The 22,909-nt window shown below is 38.1% G+C and overlaps 1 protein-coding gene across 2 annotated transcripts; it reads right to left on the reverse strand.

Moving 5' to 3' along the window:
• Positions 1–2,199: 2,199 nt before the first annotated feature.
• On the reverse strand, positions 2,200–21,315 carry Pask (PAS domain containing serine/threonine kinase). 2 transcript variants are annotated; one of them, XM_089727519.1, is made up of 22 exons: positions 21,159–21,315; positions 20,823–20,925; positions 20,637–20,725; positions 19,898–20,052; positions 19,194–19,339; positions 18,333–18,506; positions 17,599–17,718; positions 16,829–17,012; positions 16,135–16,256; positions 15,364–15,592; positions 14,150–14,878; positions 13,450–13,617; positions 12,076–12,221; positions 11,215–11,326; positions 10,507–10,682; positions 9,915–10,055; positions 9,247–9,446; positions 8,279–8,412; positions 7,716–7,853; positions 7,257–7,349; positions 6,768–6,919; positions 2,200–6,228 (listed from the first exon to the last, which is right to left on the reverse strand). In XM_089727519.1, exons 1-22 carry the CDS (start codon positions 21,188–21,190, stop codon positions 6,076–6,078), a joined length of 3,696 nt encoding a protein of 1,231 aa, XP_089583645.1. In that variant the 5' UTR covers positions 21,191–21,315; the 3' UTR covers positions 2,200–6,075. The 2 variants fall into 2 exon arrangements, with proteins under 2 accessions (XP_089583645.1, XP_089583646.1); XM_089727520.1 differs by lacking the exons at positions 20,823–20,925; positions 21,159–21,315 and adding an exon at positions 20,976–21,095.
• Between the last annotated feature and the right edge of the window lie 1,594 nt (positions 21,316–22,909).

Genomic DNA, 22,909 nt, shown 5'->3' on the forward strand with positions numbered 1-22,909 from the left:
AACGATCAAATCAAGCTCTCCAGATAAATCGTTAAGTTCTTAATTTTGATAAGAGAAGTGGAGCAAAAGTCGGTTAGCCCTTTGTCTGTTAAATAAGCACCTAGCAAAATTTTATTGTTTCTGCATTTTTCTACTAGGTTTTTAATCAACCCAAATTTTGGGATCTAGTCTAAGTATAAAGCGTGAAGCAATAGCGTAATCGAATCAAGTGATACAACGCTGCCGGTGTGTATAGCCTAGCGGCATGTACCAATATTGGTAGGAAATAATTACGGTTACATTTGGCTTCCACCAGTTCCCACATAGGAGCCTGTCGTACTCCAAACATTGTTATATCGCAAAACTTTAAAATAGAAAATAAGTATTTAAATATTAGTCGAACACAATTTCTAAGGATATTAATAAAAAAAACATGTTTACATGAATATCGTTTATTGACTATAAATTGTTTGTTCTACACAGGCAAAGTAACTCATCGCGGCGTTGTCCGTTTTAAGGCACTGGTCGAGTAACAGACTCGCCGGACAAAACGGTTACGCAAAGAATGTTTCCTTTCACCTATGACGGACGGGTTCTTCAATAAGCAAACAACAAAACTTAACATACCTAATTTAAAAGATATTGATGACTGTTTAGTCATTAGACAATCATAAGGATAGTAAGTTTACTGTGGGCTTAGTGCGAGTATTTTAACGTTCTCGATAGCGTAGAGGTTAAATCAAATTTGTATGCAGTTGGAACAGTGTCCTTAGCGGCAAACATTGGCAAACGTTCCAACTCCATACAAATTTGTGTTAGCTTTTATTTATTGCTTAGATGGGTGAACGAGCTCACAACCCACCTGGTGTTAAGTGGGTTCTGGAGCCCATAGACATCTACAAAGTAAATGCGCCACCTACCTTGAGATATAAGTTCTAAGGTCTCAGTATAGTTACAACGGCTACCCCACCCTTCAAACCGAAACGAATTACTGCTTCACGGCAGGAATAGGCTGGATGGTGGTACCTACCCGTGCGGACTCACAAGACGTCCTACCACCAGTAAAGTTTAACGCTATCTAGAACGTTAAAAAACTCGCATTAAGCACACTGAAGACAAATAATTTTACAATGCATGTTTACGTTCCTAATAGTTGTCTAAGAACAACGTTCACGGATTTTTTCTACTATGTTCGTGCGTTGGCTGTGTGCTTAGTGTGAGTTTTTTAACATTTTCGATAGCGTAAAAGTTAGCCCAATTTTGTATGCAGTTAGAACAGCGCCCCTAGCGGCATACGTAGGCAAACGATCCCATTCCATACAAATATGAACGTTAAAAAACTCGCATTAAGCACACTGAGCTCGGCGTATTTACACGAAACGTGAGCGTTTAGGTTTCAATTTACAAGAGAATGTCGCCTTTAGAATCTAGCATCTTGCTCCAAATTCAGTCTTTTTAAGGCGCGAAGTATTTTGCACAAACATATTATTAGGAATGGAGCTCTACTCCTGTAACAAGTGGTGTGATCATTAGAACAAAGTTTCAGTTGCTTGCGCCCAAGAATCCACAGAAATTCCGTGTTCGAAAAAAAAACAGCTCGAATTTCCATCTCCAATAGAAGGAGTTATTATTAGGAGATAGCTTCTAGAGTATTATGAATTTGAGGCACATGCGTAACGTTAATGTAGTTCCACATGTACAGTGCGATACGACAGAGCACAGTCACCGTGGTATGTGAAAGATCACAAGAGTGCTTAGTGCGAGTTGTGTGAGAATTAAAAAACATTCAAATACCTAACATTGTGTTTAAAAAGTATTAAGTTAGGTCATCTGGTCCCATTATTGGCACCAGAGGGCGCTATTTTGATCCCTTTGATTAGGTAATCGATGCGTTCGAATAAGCAGAAATACTCGCCCTAAGCATATTGATAAATTATAATTAATATTATTTCACACACATTAACAAATAGATTGTGTCTTGGCAGGTTGCATGTGAAATATCACTAAAAAGTAGGTTCTCGTCAATGGGTTAGAGCCGCGAATTGTGATTCATGCTTAGCATCTTATTCGACATCACGTAAATGGAACATTGAATGGTAAATCGCATTATTTTCTAATATTTTATGCGAATTCTAAGACAACATTGGAAACGTGTGCTATGGAAATCGTTATTTTTAAATTAAAATTACGAAATGGTGATATAAATTTCAGTGAAGAAACTTTTTGACACAAATTTTAATAAATTAGCTTTAATTCTACAAAAATATAATTTCTATTTTACATTGAATATGATTATAATCAATACTGATCTACACAGGAATGATAAATACAACATTAAGTGCAATATAATTATTATTTATGTGAACAAAAAAATTGTTTCGATAAAGAAGAGTGTATATTTTACTAGTTTGAATCAAAATAGATATGTATTTTAAAACAATGATAGTTACAATGCAGTCTAATGAATGTTTTTTTTCAATTATCATAATAAAGCTTTGTCTATCCTATGTGAATCGTCGATGTGCCTTAAAATATTTTAATACTTAAATTCATAAGATCTCATCTAAGGACGCATACGTTATATTGTTTTCCTTCGATATTAGCCAGTTCTAAATATAATCAAAATCAAAACTAGTTTTATGGTTTAATATCTCGCGTTTTTTTTATATGTTCGTGATCACGAAAACTGCAGTGTTCGAAACGTCAGAAATAACATTGACAAAAAAAAAACGCGGGAATAAGCCATAAAATTACATTTTGTTATCATTAAAATTGTGAATCAGTAATTTTGAATGTTCGAGATGGGAGAGTTAGGAATGTCACCTCCGAACAGTTTGTCGAACAGTTTTATATCGAATATAATTAAACATAAAATGCGTTTTACAGCTACAAATAATTAGAGTAATCTCGGACCGGACCATAGCGGTTAGCCTAAGTATCAAAAACAATTATAATGACACGGTCCCCTAGAAGGCGAGGAGACATATTGCTATCCCTCTCGCTCTTGCGTTCGAATTTTGATTAAAAAACAAAGTTTTAATCATTGAACAATAGCTTGCGGAAGACGGTATTTTACTCTAGTATTACTTGCAGTGTGTTTGAAAACCTTTAATTTCTATAAATTCCGCGTGCCTCTTCAATAATTGTGTCTAATGAGATCAACAGTTAAATGCATAGTACATTAAGGAACATTTGTTTACTTCCCGACATTAGAAGTATTTAATCTATTTTTTCAACAATTGCTAAGGTTTCGTGTATAGATTTCGTCCTTCGCTTGGGATCTCGACTTCTAGATTACTGTTATTCAATTATTTAAAGAAATCGCATCATAAAAATTATCGCTGAGATATTCTTGATACATTTTTATAACAATTTTACATATTCGGAAAAGTTAAATCTTTGATTTCCGATCATGCTGCTCCTAATGTCGAGATTTATCATCTAGAAACGATTTTAGTAAAGACAAGAAGACTATTTTATAAACGAAACGTATCATTACTTATATACTTAAATAAATTTGGTCTACATTTACCCCTTGCGCTAAGTGAACGACTTAGATTTCAATTTTAATTTAAATCTTATAATATTATCTAAATCCTTATATTGTATATAAATAATACTGCAGAACAAGGTACTATTTCGAAATTTGACACAAAGATTCTAATCTATATTTACTAAAGCCTCATAGATCAAAAGACAAGAATATGTGCCTATTATACACTTTTAGAATAGATACTTATTTGTGTGTTTGTTTCGTCTCAGTTTAGAGACCACTTGAGCTAATTTTTGTAAATCGGATTTAAGTCCGTTATCGTTATAAGAAAATTCCATAATTTATGTTGGTTAATAATTCTATGTATAACATCCCTAATAACTGTCGATAGATTTTTTGGGCTTAAGTAGTAAGATATTTTAGTTTGCTTTAAATAAGAGTTAAAATTATATGTTCCATAGAAAAATTTTCAAATCTCTTTAAGGCATTTAGAACAAAATTGTAAACTAAATTTATGCTTCTCCAGAACAAGACAAATTACTCAATTTAAAAAATATATTGGTTGAGCTGAATGGAGAAACATTTCCATTATGTGTTATTTCAACTAACATCCAACACATGCGATTTTGGTAGATTCATCTTTCGTGAACGTGCGAAGGTAGCTGGTACGTTTTGAATTTGGGATACATCGCGCGTCATTTGATTTTAGATGCTATGAAATTACGACACGAATATTAATAAAGTACATGATTTCTAGTTGTGATTTAGTAGTAGTAGTAGTTAGATTTTTAGTGTTGGGTGTTTTCTATTATAAATTACCTAGAAAACTTAACACATCGTATATAATATAATCGTAAGTCAGTAAATAAAATATTATTTTTTGCGCTATTTCCCGTTTTTTAACCTGTCGAAGGATGGTCGCTTTTTTCTGGCAAAGACCCATGATACATTTAATTTAATTGTTTTTTTTTTAATATTTAAAAATACAAATAATTATTCATAAGACAATTTCATGAGATATGATGAAGTAAACTTAACATACATACGTGTCTTTCCATCACATTATAAATATAAACATATTTCTAAAATTTATAGAGCAGCTATTAACTATGAACGAAATATGAGAAAAACACTACTGCCATGTTGTTTTGTTACGTGGCGACAGAGACGGTAAACATTGTAACTGAAAATAACACAGACTAACCGAGAGCCTTTTTTAAATAAAACAGGATATTATAACACTTATCATTGGCCTGTTATTCCATATTAAAATAATTAATGTTAAGCTAATTCTATAATGAAATGTCGAAATATATGATACACTAGCGACCGCCCTCGCTTCGCTTCGGAAACATTAAATTTTATTATTGATAGCTGAGTCCCGCGATGTTACCCGCGGTTATTGTCGTACCGCGGGGCGAAGCTAGTCTAAAAAAAGTAGCATAAGTTACTCCTTATATTATTAGCTACCTATCAGTGAAAGTCTCGTCAAAATCGGTCCAGCCGTTCCAGAGATTAAGAACAAACAGACAAAATGGTATTTTGGTGGATGTACCGTATGAATATTCATATGCATGTAGTAAAAAGTGGTTATTTCAATATTACAAACAGACACTACAATGTATAGATTATGAAAACACTTCTGTCACTGCCTGTACATATTGAGAATCGCTTCGACGTAAGTACACTTCCAATTTCTTTCTTCTGGTTTTATTAAGCCGCCCCATTATATTAAAATATATTATAACAAACTACTGATATGATTTTTTCATAGCTCTATATGTGCTAATTGATTGTCTGATTTATTATTAGTGATAGCACTGGCCATTGCGTCTGTTTTGTTCGTCTTTTGATACTTTTACATCATATTTTCTTGTGTGTAGTAAAGTAAATTCCACTGATATATAGGAACTACATAAATGAAAGAAGTTTAATTAAAGCATTTAGGTCTGTCTTAAACGAGAATTGTTAGTTAGTGTATATAGTGTGCTAATGAGAGATGCACACAATGTAGTACCTAAACAAGGACACCTACGAGTGTATAATGGCGGCTATAGTTTCACATATTTGTTAGTAGATAAAAATAGTGAGTTTTCCTAAAAAAAAAGCGTTGACATTCGTTTGCTAACGGAGTATCGTATTTATATATTTTAGATATTTTTCGCAAATATAGTGAGATAATTTATTAATAAAGTCTCAGGGTCTCCTATGTAAATTTAGTAAGCAAACAGGTTCGTGTCATATTTGTGTTAGCTTCGTAAGCCGTCAATCTTTAATTTTGTGACTTATCAGTATAGTTACACAGTGGACTAGTTTATTCATGAGACTTGACAGTCCTTTCCCGGATAGGGAGAAAGGTAAAAATAAAGTTCATGAGATTTCTCTACCTAATTTTGTTATACTGGCCATAAAGATTTCTGGAGACTAGATGAATTTTTAGTACTTTAGAAACCTGTACACATTGGCAGTCGTTCGTCCCGCGTTTAGATCTGATTGTGTGAGTGTCGCAAACGAACTTGTTGACCTATATCTTTCGATTTGAACGTGACGCGCGCGTGTGCGTGCGTGCGTGCGTGCGTGTGTGCGTGCGTGCGCGTGCGTGTCTAGGAGAAGCTGTCCTGTTCGCACTCGTCCCAGCTGTCGCACTCGTACTGGTCGCAGTCGTAGTCGATGTCGCAGGCGGCGTGGCCGGTCGCGTCCGAGCTGATGTCCGTGAGCGCCGCGTCCGACACCGGCTTCGAAGATATGTCTAGTATCTGGAAAATAAAAATTGACACGAAATTGACTAATTGACACGGTTTAATTCGTGTATGTATGTATATGATATACTTTTAAGAAAAATACTCAAATACAAACGATAAAGAAGTAAGAGAAGGAGCACGAATAGAGTTGACGTGAGTTTCTTTTTTTTTATTGCTTAGATGGGTGGACCAGTTCACGGCCCACCTGATGTTAAGGTTACCGGAGCCCATAGACATCTACAACGTAAATGCGCCACCCACCTTGAGATATGCGCTAAAGTCTCAGTATAGTTTAAGCAGCTGCCCCACCTTTCAGAACGGAACGTATTACTACTGCATTGCGGCAGAAATAGACATATATATGGTGGTACCGTAAGGAGTCACAAGAGGGCGTACCACCAGTAAAGTATAGTATAGCAAAATAAAGTACTAGAACGTAAGATCTGTGAGCGTTCAAGCTGATGTCAAACGTCACAAAAGCAACATTCGTTATAGGAAGTCAGTACGCACTTTGGGCAATTTTAATTTAAGTGTTTAATATGTTATGTACGCACGTCAGCTGAAGATCGCAGACTGTAGTTATCTGAATGAGCATCTCGGTCAGCAGTCGACAGAGCGTGCAGAGCCACGGAACTTCGCTTTGGTTCTTCTCGAGAAACATTCTTTTCCTCTGAACGGACGGCCACTTCTGATGGGATCGAAGGCTCTACAATGACATTATTAAAATATAAACAATTATATGAAGGAGATTGGCAAAGAAGGCACATTGTTTAATAATAGTTCATCTTATATCAATACTTTTCAAATATGAAATAGACTACATTTTATTTTTATTACTGCTCAATCTGGTCGAAAATAATTACACAATTCAGGGTAAAAGTAAAGTTAAGCTTTTTTAGCCTTAACAAGAAATAGTGTCAAAAATAAATCAAAAGAGATAACGTAATAGTAACGTAGTGTGTTTGTTTAAAGTATATCTATAGTACATATTTAGTACACTATTATGTAATAATAAATAGGAATTCATGGATGGCAAAACCTACCTTTAGCCACGGGATCGACTTGGTCTACGGGTGACCCACTTCTTGGTGATAAGCTCCCGTTATAGTACATTTCAGGATTCGCTTCATCACGATCTAAAAAAAAGCTTAATAATATCATATCGACAATGACAAAAGCGTAATATGAATGGGAATATCGCCAGTGACCTTGAGACATGAGATTGAAATATCAGTTATATTGTGTAATAGTTGGCCCAACTCTTCGAATAAACAGGATGGTGGTATCTAGCGGGGGCTTACACTGCGTCTTACCACCAGTAAATGCCGGCTTGTGCGTTGCTATGGGTAGAGATGGGGTGGTGCTGTTATACTCCTACACCACCCAGCCATAATGTTATAGTAAAGCAGTAAAGTTAAACCGTCTCTAGCAGATATAAACATATTAAATATTATATTATATTATGTGTTTTTTTTTTTTTTTAATTCACTATAAAAACTTACCGCAGTCAATGATCTCGTGGAAGACGTAATTAGCAATGGCGACATGCTGTTTTATCCACGGGTGAGACATCAGCTGCGTTATTGTGCATCTGTTCGCGGGATCCTTGCACAGCATCCATCGGAGGAGCTGCTCTAAGTCTGTACACGATACATTAGAGTTAAGTGTGAATTTGTTTTATCTATATTATAGCAGTAGGTTTTATGTTGGCACTATTGCCCAAATCGAAGAACGTTAATTCTTATTAAATCAAAAGGAACTCGAAAAAATTTCTCGAAAGAAAAGCGATTCTAGTATGTTGATAGAAGAGTTTCTTAGGCGGTTTCCCAACAGAGTTCAAACACACACATTATTGCTTTGCTAACCTAAGCTATGAAACTTACTTTACGAATTAATGAATTATGAATTAAGGAATTTTGTTTAACATGTTTAAAGAATTGTTAAAATTGTTCGTACCTAATTGATATATGAAATATTTAAAAAAACCTGGTAATGCAACATGAGTGAGTGACAATAATGTTTATAGAAACTGTGATAATTTATATTGTATGCGTTGTAAACGTACCTTCTGATACCAAGTGCGGAAAGGTAAGCGGCCCTTGGATAGTGTCTTCGATGTCAGAGAATGGATCAACGAAAAACGTCAGAACGTATAACGTTATGCCCATTGACCACATCTCTAGTTCCGGACCGGCGTACCTGAAAATTTTGTTTTATTAAAGCATCCTTCAGCAAAGCATTCTTGGGCATCGGTTACTCAAATACTTTTGCTTTCATGTATTCTATCAATTGGTGGCAAATTAAAAAAAAAAACATAATATTCCGAGTTGATACTTATCATCGAATATGATAAAAAAATTCTGTTAGCACTATTTTATCAATGTCTTCGACATGGCAATTCTCACTAATCAAATAGGACTTTTTGTCGGGAACGCGAGGAGTGAAGTTGTGTGATTTGTTTTATTTTGTCTATTTAGTGTTTCTTCAGGTTTAAATGTGTGATAACGGTGGTTTATTAACTGTTTAGTATACGTGAAACTGCACAAATGCGGGAAATTGAAACAAAGCCGCTGAACGTAGCTTCTCGCGATCCTCCAATAAGTCTACTGAAAAAGTCTCAGTAAATGACCACCATTTTACTAAGATTATATTTCATCCTATATCATCTCATCTCATTTCATTTCGTTTTTATTTAACTTCATTTTATTTCATAATATTATTTTCCATACAAAAAAGTTTTCATTAAAATTAAAATAAGACTTGACCCAAAGGTCTTAGTTACCAGGTCATAAAATTCCTTAAAAAAAGCTAACTAAATATGTATGTAGGAAAAAACAAGTTCGTTTATTCAATACTTTATCGTCTAACTTGGCGGCAGTTTAATTCTTCAGTTTAACAACATATAAAAATATTTAACAAACAACCATATAACTGTAACTTCGAGTTAATGTTTCAAGACGGACGGCCTCGATATATATTTACAGTGTTCACAAATATTTTAATGCTAGTTTTTATTGTTTCATAATTACTTACTTATTTCCCGCCAACACTTCAGGACTGCAGTATTCAGTGGTTCCGTAGAAAGTAGAGAAGAGAGAATCCTTGCTCATAAAAGTTGCTGAACCGAAATCGATTAACTTCACGTGAAACTTGTTATCGATTATAATGTTCTCGTCTTTTATGTCTCGGTGCAGGATGTTCAGCGAGTGGAGGTACTCGACCGCCTGTCCGACCTGGAATACAAATTGTTTATTTCATTTAATAATGAAACCACATACGTACTATTAAGATCGTCTTTTAATTGACAGGAGACTGGCCTGGTCTCTAGTTAGGAGTTGAATCTTGTCCAACACTTGATTCGATACAAAGTGACTCAAGTATCAAGTCGTTTCGGTTTTGGCCGAGGGTAAACCAGCATAGGTACGTACCACCAACCTGCCCTTTTCTGCCGCTGGCAATTATGCGTTCTGATTTAGAAGGTAGGGGCCGCAAACCGTTTAACAATAAAATAAAGAGTTGGACCTCATGTCTTATAATATGTCACGTCAATGCTGCTACCGACCTTAAGACCAGAGACTCAATGATATGTTTGATGTTTAAGTCGGGTTTATTTGCTGCATAAAAATCAACTCTACGGTAAGCATTTGTTTGCATGGTAGTTGATTTGTTATATTGTTATTGAAACAAACATTAAACTATACCTGTCTAAATATGTAGCTCAACAAGGGTTCATCCATTCTCGGACGCCGTTCTATGAACTCGAACAAATCCATGCCGGCACCGTGTTTCTCCATGACCATTTGGAAATATTTCTCATTTTCATATACGTCCACTAAACTAACCTGTACAGGAGAATTAACGGATATCAGTAATTCTCATTATGGCAGTTCCAAACTTAAAAGATACGTCCAAAATTTATAATTAACAAAAATAGTGTGTGTGTGTGCAAGTCACACATGGTAGAAGTGAAACTTATAAGATATAGATATACTGACTATCCCACTACAGAGGAGCATGCATATGGACAATGTTTAGTAGACGATAGTGGGGATGCTACAAAGAGTCGCACAAAGAGGAGACCGAGAACGATGTGTTCTATCTCATTCTCTCGCCGGCTGAATCCTACACATTTATATGTTTGTGTCTCTACGAACTTATTTTTTCGTTTCATCGAGTTTGAAATCACATCGATTCTAAAGAAGTTTCACTTCAAAAACAGTGCATTTAGTACGTTCTGAATGTTTGTAATCTTATCTCGGGGACACTTAACAAACCACTATAACGTGAACTTACAATATTAGGGTGCTTCAATGTGAGCAAGAGACTTAGCTCCAATGGTACTTTCTTCCCGTCCGGCCCGTCGACCAGGAACAGTGGACCGATCTTCTCTTTCAGTATAAACTTGGTCACGGTTAGCAAACGATCGGAACGACGATACGCCATCTTTACGCAGCCGTAGGCGCCTTTACCTGAAAACGAATATTATCGATAATATCCACAATTTTTTTTTATTGCTAAGTTGGGTGGACGAGCTCACAGCTCACCTGGTGTTAAGTGGTTACTGGAGCCCATAGACATCTACAACGCAAATGCGCCACCCACCTTGAAATATAAGTTCTACGGTCTCAGTATAGTCACAACGGCTGCCCCACCCTTCAAACCGAAACGCATTACTGCTTCACGGCAGAAATAGGCGGGGTGGTGGTAAATACCCGTGCGGACTCACAAGAGGTCCTACCACCAGTAGAACGTGTTTTAAGAAAAACAATTGTTCTTTAAATTCACTAGTTAATCAATCAACTCAGATCTGTGTCCTCATGATTCTATCCGCCCAGGGAAACAAAAGTCTCGTCGATTTAAAATAATAATAAAACAGGTAATTTGTGAAATTATTTGTTTGGTTGATAACTTGAGCTGGATGAGAAATTTATAAAACTAACCTTGTATAATATTGTTAAATCTATAGTTGTGGTATAATGTTGATTTATATTTAGAGCTCACCTATCTGTTTCAAAGTAACATAATGTTTGCTGTATTCTCCTGCAACTTGTTCGTCTCCACCCTGGCTCACCAAGGACATGGATTGCGGTCTGCTGCCAGCCGATTTGTTGCCCTTACAGTAATATTCAGGGTTTAAAAATATTTGCTACAATAATTTTTTTTTTTTATTGCTTAGATGGGTGGACGAGCTCCCAGCCCACCTGGTGTTAAGTGGTTACTGGAGCCCATAGACATCTACAACGTAAGTGCGCCACGCACCTTGAGATATAAGCTCTAAAGTCTCAAATGTAGTTACAACGGCTGCCCCACCCTTCAAACCGAAACGCATCACCGCTTCACGGCAGAAACAGGCAGGGCGGTGGTACCTACCAACGCGGATTCACAAGAGGTCCTACCACCAGTAATTACGCAAATTTTTGCGGGTTTGATTTTTATTACACCATGTTATTCCTTCACTGTGGAAGCCAATCGTGAACATTTGTTGAGTACGTATTTCATTAGAAAAATTGGTAGCTGCCTGATTCGAACGCCGGTGCATCGTTCAACACGAATGCACCGGAAGTCTTATCCTTTAGGCCACGACGACTTCTTTTATATGTAACTAGCTGTACCCGTCCGCTGCGCTGGGCATTTAAAATTAACATTATTATTTCTCACCCCCACAAAGATTCTCATCATTAACACCCTCGCAACTGGTGTAGGGAGTCCATCACTCATACAAATATTAGCCTATCCATTAAGTACATGTATTATCTACATGGATACCAAGTTTCAAGTCAACCGGATGCATGGTTCAGTAGTTATAACGGAATATCCGTAAAAACCACTGTAGATTTAAATATTAGTATAGATTTAACTAACAAGTACGAGCGAGTTGTCGGCCGTGGACGTGAGGCTGGAGGCGACCGTGTTGTGTCGCGGCGCGTCCTCCAGCTGCACGCCGAGCCACACGCAGCGCACGCTCCGCCCGCCCGCTAACTGCATGCTCGACACCGTGTACACCACGTCTGAAATCAAACGAATGCAATCGTCTAATTTTAAATTTCATTCAATACTAGTGAGCATAACGTTTTTTTGCAAAATACGTTGCGTGCCATTTTTATTACATCGATAATACCGTTACGCCATCTATCGCCGAATAGCACAAAACGAATATCGAAGGTACTAGTAAAATCAAGAATTACAACGCCATCTATCGTCAGATAGCAAAAACACACCAAAGACACTCGAGTTGCCCAGAATGTTCTCGATAAATCTAGGGATGTCGTATCGACTATAAAAGCGTTGTAGAGATGGCACGGAAGCAGTGAGTAATCGGAACTACTCGAAGCGAAACAGCTAACGGATCACCTGAAGCGAAGTGGAAGAAGTGAATTACAAAGTGTAAAGTGTTCTCTAGTGTTCTAAGTACAATATTAATTTGTAATATTTGCGTCATAAAACTATGCTAGAAGCCATTTCTATAGTTTAAGAAATAATCATTAGGGTCAATTCCCACTGAAAGAGCAGCGGCCGGCAGCGTCTTTTTGAGGCAAAATATTACAAACTATTTTGAATCTTATCTACGTGATTAAAAAGTTCATAGTCATTTGAAGGCAAAGGAGGGGTATCGTGGCGTCGCGAGGCTGCACGAGCGTTCTACCGACTAGTCAAAAAAGGCGCCGCGCGGCTGATCGCGGCGCAGCTAGCTGACGTGCGGCCGACCGCGGTGCAGCTGACAGACTCGCGGCTGCGCGCGAGCGACCATTTCATACCCGCCCGCCCTGCCGCTTGCGCATTTCGCGTCATTTTATTAGAGGGTATCTTGTTCTTCTTCTACAGCCAGTGCTATGATACATAAATCCAAATCCACCATATTTATTGCCACACAACTCTCCTTGAGTGAAGTAGATCGCACACTAGTTTTCAAAGCTACCACGCAGAGGCTCATTGCGGCGCCTCGGGATGCCGCGCTGCCTCTCGCGGCGCCGCACTGCCCCGCGCGGCGCCACACTGCCCCTTGCGGCGCCGCGCTCAGTCACTTGCTCTTACGGCCGCTGCGCGCCGCTGCTCTTTCAGTGGGAATTGACCCTTAATGTCTTTTAGGCATTACATAGTTCAGTGTGCTTAGTGAGAGTTTTTAAACTTCTCGATCGAGTAAAAGTTAACTCGAGTTTGTATAGAGTTGGAACAGCTCCCCTAGCGGCAAAAGTACACGGATTACCGCCTACCGCCATTATAAAGGCGGGTACTTACTGAGTTCGGTCCCGTCTCGGTGCATGACGACGCCCCTGTAGGTGCCGTCGCGGTGCCGACAGTCGGCGGCGCACGTGTCGGCGGGCCGGTCGCGCGTGTTCTGCGGGGTGGACGTCACGTGCGCGCGCAGCAAACGTTTGGCGACGCACGGAGTCACGGGAACCTCCTCTGAAACGTAACTATGGTGAGCCGTACGTGAGCCGTATTGTTGGCACCGCACCCTCTTGACACAAGACTTGTAAGTACGGTTGGTTTCAGATGAACAAAAAATAAGCTTACGAGACTTGTGTAACACCCAATTTAGAGTGTTAACTACTATTTTTAAGCATGCATCAGCATAGATAAACTTATGAGTCTTGATGTCACCTGATTTAGTGTTAAGTAACATTTATAAAAGAAAAGAATATTTTTATAGAAGGGAAAAGACCCGCCGGCCGGCCGTCAAACCGTTAGTCAGATCAGGTCACTGCGCTCACTGAACTCTCTGTTGCGACCGCCCTGAGAGAAGCCGAAAACCGAAGGAAATGGAAGTTGATTGTACAAAGAGGCATGAAGGGCTTTCAGGGACACGACCTTCAGCAATGAACTATGCGAAGAAGAAGAATATTTATAAGCATGCATCAGCATGTTAGTGGAAATTATTTTACAGTTTACCCCGTGGGATGATTGTTATTTAAGCAATTGGTAAATAATCACTCACCGTCAAATCTTTTCCCCGGTGCTGACTCGGTCTGTGTCTCCAAATCGTTGTCGTTGCTCAAACTGTCGACGCTATCGTTTCCGTTGTGTTTTGGTAGATCCTCGATTTCACATCCCGGGGGCGGCATCTCATTTATCGGAGTGAGAAAATCTGCACTCGTTTCATTCGAATCACAATAATCCAGGGAGAGACTGCTCTTATCGTCCCGAACTTGTCCGGGCAGGGTAGCCTTCAGAGATCTGTATTTACTGGAATCAAACGACAGTCGCAAGGAAGGATCGCTAAGTCGGACTCGAGGCGTCCCTCCAGTAGGCGTCACTTCAGAGTGCTGAGATGTGTAATATACGGATTCCGATTTATCACAAGGTTTTGTAGCTAGCGGTTTAACAGGATTTCCCTGTTCCGATCTCAGTATGTTTTCGGATCTTGATTTCGAAATACTACTCGAGCAGAAGTTGTCGTCGTCAATAGATATACCCGACATCGCTGACGTCACGTCCGGCAGCGCGGACACGTCGTTCCGCTGTTCCGTAGTGCTGATACTGGACACCATGTCCTGGGTGGGCGTAGGAGTGTGAGTGATCATGCTGATCGACTTGTCAAGGCATAATGCGCTGGATGATTTCTCTCGAGTTGTCGAAAGTAAGGATTGCTGGACGTTAAGAGACATACAAGCTGACTTCTGGCTGCCGTTGAACGCGCCGCACGAATCGTCGTCCGTGTCCGATCCTGAAATAAACGTATAATATTAGTTTTTCATTTCAATTGTGAACTCAGGTACTATTAAGTGACAGTGATTAATCTAAACACAAGTAAGTGTATTTAATCGATGCTATACCTTTATAACTGACGCGTACAACACAAAAATTGATGGCTTCAAAATATACTAGCCATACTCGTCTGCTCCGCTGGGCATTTAAAATTAACATTATTATTTATTGTCATTATCATTAGGGAGTCCAATACTCATATAAATATTAGCCTATCCATTAAGTACATGTGTTTTCTACATGGATATCAAGTTTCAAGTCAATCGGATGCATGGTTCAGTAGTTATAACGGAACATCCGTAAAAACCACTGTAGTATAGGTAGATATATAAGTTGACGCGGAACATTATCATCACCTGCCTGCATGCTAGCTTAGCAAATTGTCATTCTTTTCTGTTATTTATATAACACCGAAGTACGGTAGTATAATACCAAAGTACTTACCAGATGGATTATCTTCGTTATTAACAGGAGACAGAGTCATATTGCGCGCTCTGTCGGGCAATTTTACTATATCAGATTCGCGGCAGAAGAACTGTATGACGTCATCGATGTGATGACCGATCACTTCTGAATGCGGCTTTCCGAACGTCAACATAGCAAAGTGATGATTGCAAGCGGTTATAATTCCAGCCTCGTCGACGACTAGAAGGCCGCTAACATTGTATGTCACCTGGGAAAAAAGGTGAGATTAATAAAGGTAGATGATCTAACACCCAGCACATAAATTGCCTTTCAGATCTTCAGATAGAAAACTGAAGCCTCAATAGTAAAATGGCTGTATGTATACATTGGAAGGCGAAATGCATTGTTTTAGGGCAAGCCAACAGTAGTAACTAATAGTACGGATTTTAACATGCTCCTTCAGTACCGGTATTTAAGTTATAGTCAAGGGAATCAGGATTTAAGTAGGGATAAATAATGAGGCATATTACAAAAGATGGACGAGAGATAAGTAAGAGTAGTAAGTTGCGAGAGCCGTTGCATATTCGCTTCATAACAGTTGAACAGATTATAAATTATCTTAATTCAGAGCCTCTAAGCAGTGACAGGGATCTTATTTTGAAGTGTTATCGTAAGTGGCAACCATGAACAACTTCTATTTGATTTATTATTGTATACCTTGACATTAAAGTATTCGATGGATTGTCCATACAACAGTAATGAAAACAAATCGGACATTTCGTATCTGTGCTATGAAGAATTATTGCTTACCCTAAGGTTGATTTCGAGTATGGATCGTTGAGTTTTTATAGCTGACCAATGTGCACCATCCGAATTATCGGGTTTCGTTATCCATAAACAAACTGGAAAACAGCCACCCTCAAGTGTTCTCCCTGAAAATATTAACAGTAGAGTTTTATAGTACAAATCAACAACAGTATTGTTGGTACAATATATTATTAATTTTAATTATAATAAATAGTTTTGGTGAATTAGTTTTAATTATTTACAAAAAAAGAGACCAGAGGTTCTTATAATACGCAGTTTTGTTATTAACACAAAATATATAATCCATTCTCATTTGAGCTTTCACTACTTTCACTACTTTTGCAACGTTTGTCCTTAATAGTTATTTTCCAACATTGATTTTCTTCAGATTCCTATCTTTAGTATTGCATTGCAAGTCATGTTGTAAGGCCAGGGTTGGTACTGTTGTTTTTCCTATAGCTTGGCTAGTAGCTAGTCTTGGAGAAATTAAATTTCTTCATATAATTTGTGAGAACATATTAGGCATGTATTCCTTTAAAAATTTGTACCTGCCTTCGAGACTTGAACTCCGACACAGTTTCATTGCTCAGGTACGAGTAAAACAGGTGTCTTTATCTTTTATGCCACGACTTTCAGAGACTTAAACTAATATCAGGATAACTACAGTCGGATGGATATTCCCTTTGTCTTCACGTACCAGTAACTTTCTGCTTGGCCATACTTTTGGATATAGGTGTGTCTACAGCTGGCAGCCTTATTGAAGGTATGAGTGAAGTGATGGGTAGACCAACCAATTTATCACAGGATTCAGCTCCGAACAGAGCAGGTGCGTCAACACCTTCACATGACAATATGACTGCAGTTTCCGCATCTATGGTTAGCTGGAAAGAAATGTTTTAAATGATGGAATAATGAGAAAAGAAATGTAATTGAATTATATTTTTGCACGAAGATTTTAATTATATTTAAGGCAAGTATTTGTGATGATATCTATCAGCAAAAATCACCTGAATATTCTACTTATTTTTGGCGCACGGTCATCCGTTCCGGTTTAAAGGTGGGGCAGCTGTTTTACAATACATGTGTAACTTTCTCATGTCTTTAAGTATGTGGAGGCATTCTCACTTTTTGTCTATGATATCTGGTAACTCGTTTACAACAGATTGGGAGTGGGTATTTTCGAAATGCATAAATTATTTACTTTAATGAAGAATAAATTAAAGTAAATTAGCTGTAGTTAAAACCGGAATGAGGGACAATTGATATTCTTGAGGTGTTGTCGAAGGTTGTTTTCGAAGCCTCGGTAAGTATTAACTAAAAATGATAAATGCAAGTTTACTCAGCAAAAGCAGTATTATCTATATGGTGTTGTTTTACCTATACTTATGATATTATGGGGTTCAGTAGATTTTTTTTACTACAATGAAGTGAATTGTTCTATATTATTATTTATTAATGAACACATACCAAAACATTTTTGCAGTTGACTGGTTCTGCAACTACTAAACAAGGGCCGTCGCTGTCCAGTTGTCTAATCCATAATGATACCTGAACAGTTCCACCTTCTTTTGTTTGCAGCTCTACTACCTAAAAATGTGTTAAGTTTGAATGAATTCCAAATTAAATTTGAAGTAATGGTTTGATTTTGCAGATTTGCACAGATGAAAAGGATTGTATATTGCAGAGGTTGTCTTAAAAAACTGTACAACAATCTTACAAAATGTTTGTTAGTAATTTGTGCAAAACTTTTACTGGTGGTAGGACGTCTTGTGAGTCCGCACGGGCAGAACGTACCACCACCTTGCCTATTTCTGTTGTGAAGCAGTAATGCGTTTTGGTTTGAAGGGTGGGGAAGCTGTTGTACTGTACTGGGACCTTAGAACTCATATCTCAAGGTGGATGGCGGCATTTACGCTGTAGATGTCTATGGGCTCCGGTAACCACTTAACACCAGGTGGGCCGTAAGCTCGTCCACCCATCTAAAGCAATAAAAAAAAGTTAGTCAAACATTAATTAAGATAATAAAAAACAATTACATTTGTGTCTTGGTCTTAAAAATAATATTTAATATCACAAAACGCATAGTTCAACATTAAGATAGTTACAAATGTAGTCAATTTATTGAATATATTTTAAAATGCACAAAAGAGAATTGGAAAAATTAGAAATTATTATGATTGAGAAGAGTGTTATGGTAATACCTTTCCACTGAGTAAAATCACAGTGCCATCTTCTGAAGTATCCCCATCCTCAGGACCTTGAAGGTTAAAAGATTTTCTATTCCTCTTCCTCAAGATATCAGAGAACCGCAATCCACACAGTTCACCGGAGGAATACCCGAGTAACGAACAGGCCTTGTTATTTACAATCAGAATCTAAAAGTATGATTTTAGTGAATTCATGACAGTTGTTGAAGGCTAAGGATTAGTTGTCCGGTATTGCCATATTGACTATGCCGGTGTTTGAACCCTACAAACAGATATCATTGTTTCTAATTAAATATATCTTAAGCAATAGGTGAATGACCTTGTGGTCCTTGTGGTCTTTGTTTAATGAAGTACTTACGAAAATTTAACTTAATAGTTGACATATGTCTAAGAATGATTGATTATGACAGAAAAATATCATGTAATAAAAATAAAATCTGCCAAAATTATATGTGTTATAACTTGTGGTAATGTGTGTAGGGATCTTGGGCATGACGTGGGAGGAACTAGAACAGACTTCCCAAGACCGATGCAATTGGAAAAATTTGATTCGAGCCCTACACCCCAGCAGAGGGTAATAGGAAAGAATGATGATGATGATGAATGTGTGTTGTGAGCCTGTATTCGTAGGTACCACTACTCTGCCTACTTATCCTGAGAACTAATCATTTTCTATGTAATATTATGACATTTGGTAACCACTTTATTTGAGGGTGGCCGAAAGATTGTCTACTCAACTAGAGCAAAATAGATTCTCAAAGATTAAGATAATAGATAATTAAGATAATACATTACATTTAATGTAAGTTTAATTTTAATGTACATTTAATGAGCAGTTGTGAATTTAAAACTTACTTTTGACGAATTGGTTTCAATTGTGAACACAGCTTTGTTCAAGTTGATAGGCTGCTGCAAACGATCAGTTTGTGATTGAGCTGGAGATCCAGGTATATCACCAGACACTAGCGATGAATTGAAACGTAGACCATTTGGCCCATCCACTATAAGTTAAATTGAGATTTTAATTACATATAAAAAGCCGACTTAACCTAATAGGTGTATGGCTCTAATAAAGAATGAAAAAAAAAACATATAAACAATGGGAAAGCCCATAGCCCACACGCTTTAAGCTGATAATGAAACCAATAAACTTTATGATGTCTATCGGTTTCATGAATCAACATCACTTGAATACATGTTACCATTCACTTGATGAAAGTTGTCCCTTTATCTTTCAACAGATAATTTTTTTTATACAAGTGATTTATAAACCATGAAAATGTTGTTACAATACGTTGTTACATTTGAAGTATAGGGTACCTTGAAGAGTAGGACCAGCATTTACTACTACTTAACTGTGACTTGGAAATCACATCTGAGACTGATAGTAGTCACATGTTAGCATTAATATAATGATATCTGTGTTCGTGTTCTTTATTACTTGATAGCAGGGGATAACTAGCTCATTACTGATGCGTAAAAAATAGCAGTTTATGCTTAATTTAAATGTTTATTAAAAAGTGAAAATTTATTTTACATATTAAAACAGTTAAACATACCTCGAACAATATCAATAGCTGACTTTAGTTTGGTTGGTGTTTCCAGTTCCATTGTGATAGGTTTTATTTTGCGCTTCAATCGTGGGAAGCTCTGATTCCCTTCAAAGGAGTAATTGCTGAGTACATGCTGAACTCTAGGTTGCAGTTTAACTGTTCTGAAATAGTATTATTTAACTTTTACTACAACATCTGGATGTAGAATGTGTTGAATGAACTGATGTTGGTAGGGCATATCATGAGCCTAGTTTCTGACATAATCGTTGGATGTACTTTTGAATGGTATGGCAATGGTTAAACTATTCAGACTTTGACCTCATACCAGAAGGTGGGTACCAATTAGCACACACAGTTTGATATTTTTAGGCTGCAGTAATTGATCTTATATGGTTTGAATACTGCATGCAGGTAACAGGTGGAGAGAAAGCTTTTTTTTTTATTGCCTTTGTAGGCAGACGGGCATACGGCCCACCTGATGGTGAGTGGTTACCGTCGCCCATGGACTTCAGCAATGCCAGGGGCAGAGCCAAGCCGCTGCCTATGCCAGGGGCAGAGCCAAGCCGCTGCCTAATGCCAGGGGCAGAGCCAAGCCGCTGCCTAATGCCAGGGGCAGAGCCAAGCCGCTGCCTAATGCCAGGGGCAGAGCCAAGCCTCTGCTTACTTTCCATAAGAAAATATGTATCACATATTGGACTAAGTGTTTGTTTTATATTTAAATTCTTCAGTAAAATTCTTCACATACCTGCATATGTAATCAGTTTCAAGATACTGATGTGGGGAATGCAAATTTGGACTATCATGTCTCAATCTATGAAAGGTATATTTTGATTTCTGTAATTAAATTCAAATGATATGGTTACTGTCTGTTTCAAATAAAAAATACCTAATAATAACATAGCATTCTTAATAAGAATCTTTCTTAACTCACAGGTTTTGGTGTCAAATTAAGATGTTCAGGAGAATAAACATCAACAAATCTTCCCAATCTAGGTTTTACAGGTGTCAAGATGGAAGAATCCGTTAAATTACTCCTGAAAAAGTGCTACACTAAGAAAAGTGTTTGAATACTTTTGTTACTTACTGCGGCGCAGACTTAGATTACAAAAAAAACATCAAACAATATTAGATGCGCTGTAAAAATGTTAAAAGTAAGCTTAATGATTTATTTACACCTTTCAAACATATTTTGGATGAAAAATCAATAAATTATAGCGCGCAAGTTCAAAAAATAGTTTGTACTTTTTGAAGTTTTATTTCGACGTACCTGTTTAGATTCAGCATTTGTGACCTATCCATTTTGAATAGTTTAAGAATATTAAAAAAAAATCAATCAAGTTTTATCTCAAAATAATTCTTTCAAATTTTACCGTTGTTCGACATTAATTTAAACTGATGATTTAAAATGACATGACATTATTGACATTTGATGAAAGAAACATTCGTTCTAAAGGTTTATTTACCAAGGTCCACAGACTATATATTACTTAACTGGCAAAAATGATCAGCTGTTTGATGTTGTTTAGCATCAGACTGTTAGCTGTATTTTCGGTACAGATTCTTTTTAGCAATGGTCGACAGTCCATAAGTTTATATAATAATATACCTACATATCGGCTTGCATGTAGATGTCAAAAAGTAGCATTGTGGTTTTCGTGGTCTAAATGGGTTTAAAGGATAAGACGTCCGGTGCATTAATATCTAGCGATGCATCGTTGTCTGAATTCCGCAGGCAGGTACCCACTTTTCTAATGAAATAGGTACTCAACAGATGTTCACGATTGACTTCCGCAGTGAAGGAATAACATTGTTTAATAAAAAATCAAACTCGACAAATTATAATTTGCGTAAATAGGTACTGGTGGTAGGACGTTTCGTGAGTCCGCACAGGTAGGTAGCACGCTGTGTATTTCTGCCGTGAAGCAGTTTCGGTTTGAAGGGTGGGGTAGTCGTTGTATTGAGTAGGTGGCGGCATTTACGTTGTAGATGTCTATGGGCTTCGGTAAACATTTAAAGTCGGAGCATGTTGCCAGAATTGGCGAGCGACTGAATAGCTATCACTCTGGGAGCCGTGCTTTCTGGTCGCTGGCTAAGGCTGCAGAAGGTAACTTCTGCAGGTCTAGTCTTCCACCACTGCGTAAGTCCAATGACAGTCTGGCTCATAGGGCGAAGGAGAAGGCTGACCTTCTGGTCAAGCTCTTTGCCTCATACTCGACTTTGGATGACGGAAGAGCCACGCCGCCCAACATCTCCCGGTGTGACAGCTCCATGCCTGAGATTCGCATCACACAGCGTGCGGTCAGACAGGAGCTTCGGCTTCTTGATGTCCATAAGTCGAGTGGGCCAGATTGCATCCCCGCAGTGGTTCTAAAAACATGTGCTTCTGAATTGACACCCGCGCTAACGCGTCTATATCGCCTCTCGTACAATACCAACAGGGTTCCGTCTTCATGGAAGACTGCTCATGTCCACCCTATCCCCAAAAAGGGTGACCGGTCGGACCCCTCGAATTACAGACCTATCGCGATAACTTCCTTGCTTTCCAAGGTGATGGAGCGAATCATAAACATCCAACTTCTTAAGTATCTTGAGGATCGCCAGCTGATCAGTGACCGGCAGTACGGTTTCCGTCATGGTCGCTCAGTTGGCGATCTTCTTGTATACCTCACACATAAATGGGCTGAAGCCTTGGAAAGCAAGGGCGACGCTCTCGCTGTGAGCCTTGATATCGCGAAGGCTTTCGACAGGGTCATGCACTTCTATCGAAGCTTCCAGCATACGCGATCCCTGAGGGACTCTGCAAGTGGATCGCTAGCTTTTTGGATGGACGGAGCATCACAGTTGTCGTCGACGGGTGCTGCTCCGATACCATGACCATCAATGCTGGTGTTCCACAAGGTTCGGTGCTCTCCCCCACGCTTTTCATAATGGATATCAATGACATGCTATCTATTGATGGCATGCATTGCTATGCGGATGATAGCACGGGGGATGCGCGATATATCGGCCATCAGAGTC

This window comes from Bombyx mandarina, chromosome 05 (genome assembly GCF_030267445.1).
Source record: "Bombyx mandarina strain Sakado chromosome 05, ASM3026744v2".
Taxonomy (NCBI): Eukaryota; Metazoa; Arthropoda; class Insecta; order Lepidoptera; family Bombycidae; genus Bombyx; species Bombyx mandarina.

Coding starts and splice junctions, on each gene's coding strand:
- Pask (XM_089727519.1), bottom strand. CDS start 21,190: ATGGATAGGTCACAAATGCTGAATCTAAACAG. Junction 20,726..20,822: donor TTAATTTGACACCAAAACCT/GTGAGTTAAGAA, acceptor ATTTAATTACAG/AAATCAAAATATACCTTTCA. Junction 14,879..15,363: donor TAACGAAGATAATCCATCTG/GTAAGTACTTTG, acceptor CGTTTATTTCAG/GATCGGACACGGACGACGAT.